The sequence below is a fragment of the Hordeum vulgare genome, chromosome 3H, assembly GCF_904849725.1.
Source record: "Hordeum vulgare subsp. vulgare chromosome 3H, MorexV3_pseudomolecules_assembly, whole genome shotgun sequence".
In the NCBI taxonomy this organism is placed as follows: domain Eukaryota; kingdom Viridiplantae; phylum Streptophyta; class Magnoliopsida; order Poales; family Poaceae; genus Hordeum; species Hordeum vulgare.
Window position 1 is genome coordinate 588,892,283 of NC_058520.1, and position 6,794 is coordinate 588,899,076.

At 47.1% G+C, this 6,794-nt stretch overlaps 1 protein-coding gene across 1 annotated transcript; it reads left to right on the forward strand.

Moving 5' to 3' along the window:
* The first annotated feature begins 4,646 nt into the window (after nucleotides 1-4,646).
* On the forward strand, nucleotides 4,647-6,168 carry LOC123440863 (chitinase CLP-like). The gene has a single exon (XM_045117407.1). It carries the CDS (start codon nucleotides 4,670-4,672, stop codon nucleotides 5,930-5,932), a length of 1,263 nt encoding a protein of 420 aa, XP_044973342.1. The 5' UTR covers nucleotides 4,647-4,669; the 3' UTR covers nucleotides 5,933-6,168.
* Nucleotides 6,169-6,794: the final 626 nt, after the last annotated feature.

Below are 6,794 nucleotides of genomic sequence, written 5' to 3' on the forward strand. Positions count from 1 at the left end.
CAACTAAAGTTGGAGAAACCGACACTTGCCAGTCATCTTTGAGCAACGGAGTTACTCGTAACGATGAAACCAGTCTCTCGTAAGCGTACGAGTAATGTCGGTCCAAGCCGCTTCAATCCAACAATACCGCGGAATCAAGAAAAGACTAAGGAGGGCAGCAAAACGCACATCACCGCCCACAAAAACTTTTGTGTTCTACTCGAGAAGACATCTACGCATGAACCTAGCTCATGATGCCACTGTTGCGGAACGTCGCATGGGAAACAAAAAATTTCCTACGCGCACGAAGACCTATCATGGTGATGTCCATCTACGAGAGGGGATGAGTGATCTATGTACCCTTGTAGATCGTACAGCAGAAGCGTTAGTGAACGCGGTTGATGTAGTGGAACGTCCTCACGTCCCTCGATCCGCCCCGCGAACAATCCCGCGAACAATCCCACGATCTAGTACCGAACTGACGGCACCTCCGCGTTCAGCACACGTACAGCTCGACGATGATCTCGGCCTTCTTGATCCAGCAAGAGAGACGGAGATACCTCTCCGTCACACGGAGTGACAAATCCCAGTCTTGATCCATACTAACTCAACTAACACCTTCGAAGATACCTGTAGAGCATCTTTATAGTCACCCAGTTACGTTGCGACGTTTGATACACACAAAGCATTCCTCCGGTGTCAGTGAGTTATATGATCTCATGGTCATAGGAATAAATACATGACACGCAGAAAACAGTAGCAACAAAATGACACGATCAACATGCTACGTCTATTAGTTTGCGTCTAGTCCATCACGTGATTCTCCTAATGACGTGATCCAGTTATCAAGCAACAACACCTTGTTCATAATCAGAAGACACTAACTATCTTTGATCAACTGGCTAGCCAACTAGAGGCTTGCTAGGGACGGTGTTTTGTCTATGTATCCACACATGTAAATGAGTCTTCATTTAATACAATTATAGCATGGATAATAAACGATTATCTTGATACAGGAATTATAATAATAACTATATTTATTATTGCCTCTAGGGCATAATTCCAAAAAAAACTTGCATGAACAATCTCCACAAGTTGTAAACTTATGAACCGGATTTTTTGAAATTGTTTCGACATAGTTTGGAGTAATTGTTGAGCATGGTGATAAATGTGTTTCAGTCCATTGGTGGAAATATATATGTTAATAATGTCAGTGGTACCATTGCTTTCTTCATTCATAAATCTAAGTTGAGAACATTAAGCATTGTTCGTGTAACAATTGCGTCGAAGGGTACATCATAAATAATTTAGTGACGTTGGTTTGGCTTGGGCGCCCGGCTAGTATTTTTATCTGTCCACGTTCCCCCCTTGCCCCTTGGGGTCCTTATTTCTGTAGTCATATGATAAGTGCTTAAGTTTGTCTGACTAATATGCGTTGAAAGCTTTATACACTTTGTTCATCTTTATTGCAAGCCTCTTTGATATGGAGCATTGTCCACTCTCATTTTGAGATATGGTGCATACTTCACTGATACATCCAAACATCGTAGGAAGACTTTCTCTTGTTCTCAACAGGTAAGGCCCTTCCTCAAAATAATTACCATACCTACCTATCAAGGCATTTTCATAGCCATTTTGAGATACGTTGCCATGCAACATCCGTCACTACCTTACATTACATGACCAGATGTGATCCTTCAATACCATTCAATTTGCATGATCATATAAAGGTGGCATGATATTGATGTGCCATGGACACCGTTATTCAATTTCATATATGCTATGCTATATCATTACACATCATGATACACTTTCAAAGGCCTTCATTTGAGTTCTACATCATGTTTATCATTGAGTTAGTTGAGCTATAAGTAAAATAAAAGTGGTATTGTTCATCATTATAGAGGTTTTTTCCTATATGTGAGGCTATATAAAAAACACCAATGCGAGAAGAAAGAAAAGAGAGAGGGAACAACACTGATATACTTTTTATAGTATAGACATGTGCTTCAAAGTAGCACCTGATTTGTCACAAGGTTCTTCAAAGTAGCACTACTACATTTCATATAGAGAGTTTTCAGTTGCTCGGTGGTGTATACACTAGTGATGATCTTTGTACTATAGAGCTTGCTTGTATATCGCAATGATGAGCTTCTTCAAATTATCTAGGTCTACATGAGGAAGCTGGTCGCATGCACATACCACAAGTCCATAGGAGAGCTTTCATGCATTCATACATCTGGTGCATTCGTTGCATCAAAATCCCTACTCCTTGCATAAACATCGATTGTAAGGCTTCTAGATTGCCTAATGATCAGCTGCATTGATGGAAAACTATCTTTCTTTTTTACTTCCCAAAGCCCACAACATTACTCTCTTCATCTCATGATAGATAAGGCCTAAAATCATGCTTAAGTATTGCATGGGCATTGAGTGGATAATGTAAAAATATCAAGTAGTTACTCTGACTTGGCGTTAACTTATGGTAAAATTGTCCATGGTACCAAAGTAATGTTGAGTTCACAACATAGTATTGACATTCATTCTTGATCTTCTCCAATGGGAACAAAAAATTTAAAGCATTCATTAACGAAAGGCAAGAACTTGACTACTATATATTTTAATGTTACTTGCTTATTATCAAGTATAGATGATTGCATTGCATCGCTTTAACTTTTGAGTTGAACTTTTACAAGATATATCACATGATGAGGTTCATTTTACGGTAGCTTCATAATCAAAATTAGTTTTCTTTTATTAACTATCTACTTGAGAACGAGCAGGGATTTGATTCCCTATATAGGGTGCATGGGTTTTTCTCAGTCCTATCAGAGAATGAATATGAATGCTGCAAAAACACGTGCGAGAACTTCTCTTGGTTAATAGCATCTACAATCGCAATGGTAAATTTGATTCCCCATATGTCTACGGACACATCCAGACACGTTCGCGAATATCATCTAACCATCTCTCAATTTCATGTAACTACTTGCAACATAAATTTAATCATAGGTAGTTCATACAATACAATAAAAATATAATTACAGAACTACACTAATCCTACTCAACGTGATATGAGACGTTGAGGACCCCTTGCTGGAGCTGTCGACCTCGTTGTCACTGGCGGTGGGGAGAATCTCTTGCGTCTCCACCTCTTTGTTGTCTTCGGCGAAGAGCTGTTTTCTGCCTCCCGTTGCGGCCCAAGATAAGGTGGTGGTTTGTGACCACCTCCCCTTCGTACTAGGGTGAGTTGAGGATAGCCTAATTTTCAACCATGAGGCCAGGATCGGCGATGACCATTGTGAATCTGGAAACGCCCGCTTGCTCCACCTCCAACTATGTCTTTGCCGCAAAGTGCTCCGCTTCCAACTATGCAGCTTGGGCGAGGTGGAACTCCACCTCCTCCGTGCCAAATCAGTCGGGCCTAAAACTTCCATGATCGACAACTCATCCTTCATATCGGCATTCTTCAGTTGCTCCTCCATGTCCCCATCCCTACCCACCTCCTTCTTCTTCTTTGCCTCCACCTCATCCTGCATATCAGCCTCCTCCATCCGCTCCTTCATGTCCGCCTCCTCCTCCATTTGCGCCTCTTACTCCTTTGTCGCCACCTCATCCTCCATGTCGGCCTCCTCCACCTACTGCTCCATGTCCGCCACTCCTACTCCATGCCCGTCTCCTCCTTCTTCGTTGGAGCCTCCTCATCCTCCACATTTCGTTCGGCATGAAATGTCTCAACGAGCGAGGTTCCTCAACTACACACTGCTGGGACCAACTAGATTCTGGGATAAAAAAAATCCTTTGATATATCATGACTACTTGCGTGATCATGCATAACATGATCATAGAGAATGAGCGTGGACAAGGTTTAGATTACACCTTCTATCACTTGAAGGGCAAACACGTTATGGCCATGAGAAGAGAGGAGCGAATCAAACACTTCATGCAGGTGTACAATGAAATTAGAGACTTCGATTCACACAATCAATTTCGAAAGTATTTGATGGAGGAGTATTGGAAATATCATGGTGAGAAAGCCACCTAGTTTCATTTATTTGGTTCTGTATTGTGTAAAACTATGTTGTATGTGTGATGCATTTGATGAACTATGTAATAATTTGATATTATGGACATGTGCAAATTTTTATTTGATTATCGGATGTTTTATTTAAATTTGTACAGTTGTTGAACAACGATGTACATCACCTGTTGAAGTTGTTCATTTACATCATCAGTTGGCGTTGGATCTTTTTTGAAAATATAAAAATTAACTTTTTAATGATGTAAATTATCCAACACCTACTTCTATATCTTCAAATTTACATCTTTTATTGGAGATGCTCTTAAATGCACTGAGAGATCTGGATTCAAACAGAGTTTATTCTATAGATTGATCGGCCGTTTGACTAATCATCACGGTATTCGCGCGCATCGATACGTTCCACACTATCAACTAGCTTGATCCGCTATGTATGCTGGAGTACTTGGAGCAGTAAACTAGCGCATATATTTATATTCGTGGACACATCGTACATGGCAGCCTCCATCGTGAAGCGGGCATCAACGAGAATCCCGGCACGCGAAAAACTTGGCTTCAAAACCAGCAAACATCATCGTCTTGCCAGTATATATAAGGAGCAAGCAATGTCACTTCGATGCACCATTGGTCCACAGCACTGTCCAGTCCAAAATGTGCCAACTAAAATACCTCATCCTCGTCGCCGTCTCGCTATGTGTGCTTGCATGCACGGTGGCGGGCGACGGCGGCGGCAGGCCGCTGGTGACGGCCGTCACCAAGGACGCGGCAACCTCCCTCTACACCATCCCCGTCAAGTCCGGCCGCCCGCTGGTCCTCGACCTCTCCGGCCCCATCGTCTGGTCCACCTGCGACGACGGCGCCCCCCACGACACGCTCGAGTGCAACGACATCGACTGCATGCGCGCGCACCGCTTCCACCCGCCCAGCTACGGCATGCCCGACGTCCACAGCCACTACCCCTGCAAGTGCACCGCGCATCCGCACAACCCCGTCTCCGGCGACACCGCGTCGGGGGACATGACCCGCGTGGCGCTCTCCGCCAACGCCACCGACGGCATCAACCCGTTGGGCCCTGTGTCGTTCACCGCCGTGACGTCCTGTGCGCCGGACTCGCTGCTACAAGGGCTGCCGGCGGGGGCCGTGGGCATGGCGGGGCTCGCGCGCTCCAGCCTCGCGTTCCCGGCGCAGGTCACGGGCACGCAGGGCGTCGCTAGCTCCTTCGCGCTCTGCCTGTCCAGCAGCCAAGGCAACGGCGTCGCGATATTCGGCGGCGGCCCGCTCTTCGTCCTGGGGCAGCCCATCTCGGAGATGCTGGGCGGCAGCACCCCCCTCCGCAAGTACAAGGATTCCCCGGGCTACTACATCATGGCCAGCAAGGGCATCACCGTGGACGGAGTGAAGGTGCCGCCGGGCGAGCACGCGCCGCTCACCATCGGGCTCTCCACGACGATCCCCTACACGGAGCTGCGCCGCGACGTGTACCGCCCGTTCATCGACGCGTTCGACCAGGCCATGGAGCGCTGGGGTGCTGCCGGTTTGAGGGTCCCATCCCCGGCCGCGGCGCCGTTCGAGCTGTGCTACAACGCTTCCAAGCTGTCGCAGACGCGGTTCGGCTTCTTTGTGCCGAGGATCAACCTGAAGCTGGACGGCGGCTGGATCTGGCCGGTGTTCGGTATGAACTCCATTGCGCGGGTGGACCGCGCCACGGCGTGCCTCGCTTTCGTCGAGATGAAGGCGGGGGACAAGGCCGGGTATGGCGGCGGCGCGACGCCGGCGGTGGTGATCGGGGGGTTCCAGATGGAGAACTTGCTGTTGGTGTTCGACGAGGAGAAGCAGACGCTCGGATTCACCGCCGGGCAGCACCTCATCAATGGGCGCTCCTGCGGCCAATTCAATTTTACGATGCCCGCCTAGCCTAAGATTAGTGTTGTTTGGATTTGGAATTTCCGTGCTTCTGTTTGACTAGTTTTCCCCATCATATTTCCCGCATACAACTCCCAGGATCAAAATAAATTGCACATGTGATACACCATCCAAGCACGTCGAGATCTGACAAGTCAGAAGCCCACATAAAATTATTCCCTTGTATTGGCTATTTGACTATTTCCCTTCATGTATAATAATGTCAAACCACGATATAGGTTCCATCACCTTTGGTGTGAGAGAGGGTACCCAAGTTAATTGCATGAACATATCACATTTACGCACCGTGTAACGAATCAGTACCATCATCTCTGCACGCCGCATTTCAATGTCATCGCTTTTCTTAATTGTCGTAAAATGGACTGATAGCCGTATAAGCGTGTATTGGCCGTGTATCTGACATGCCGGGCCTGCCTATCAGGCGCCACACTAGCAAAAAGGCGCGTGCCGGTGCACTGCCTGGGACGAGTTCGACACGGTCGGCCTTAACCGGCTCAGTCGAACCGAGCACCCCCCCCCCCCCTCGACAAACCCTAGCCAGACCATTCTTTCCTACTCCCTCCTCCTCGAGCTCTCCCCCCCCCCTCCGATTCACCATTGTCCACCCCCACGGCCGCCGACGTCGTCACGCCATGGTGTACGAAGACGAGAGCAGCAACGACCTCTCCAGACTGATGTACACCAGGTCCTCCGACGATGGTATGCAGTACGAGATGATTTGCTGAACTAGGGTTAGGGTTAGGGTTTGTGTTCTTGGGCGATTTTTGATTTTTTTTGGGAGGGGGGGATTGTTGTTGTTGTAGGTCCCTGCTAGCATTGACTACCAGGACTACATGGGCGTTGAGACAGAAGC

Bases quoted from the DNA above. Each gene is read 5' to 3' on its own strand.
- LOC123440863 (XM_045117407.1), top strand. From the start codon at position 4,670: ATGTGCCAACTAAAATACCTCATCCTCGTCGCCGTCTCGCTATGTGTG.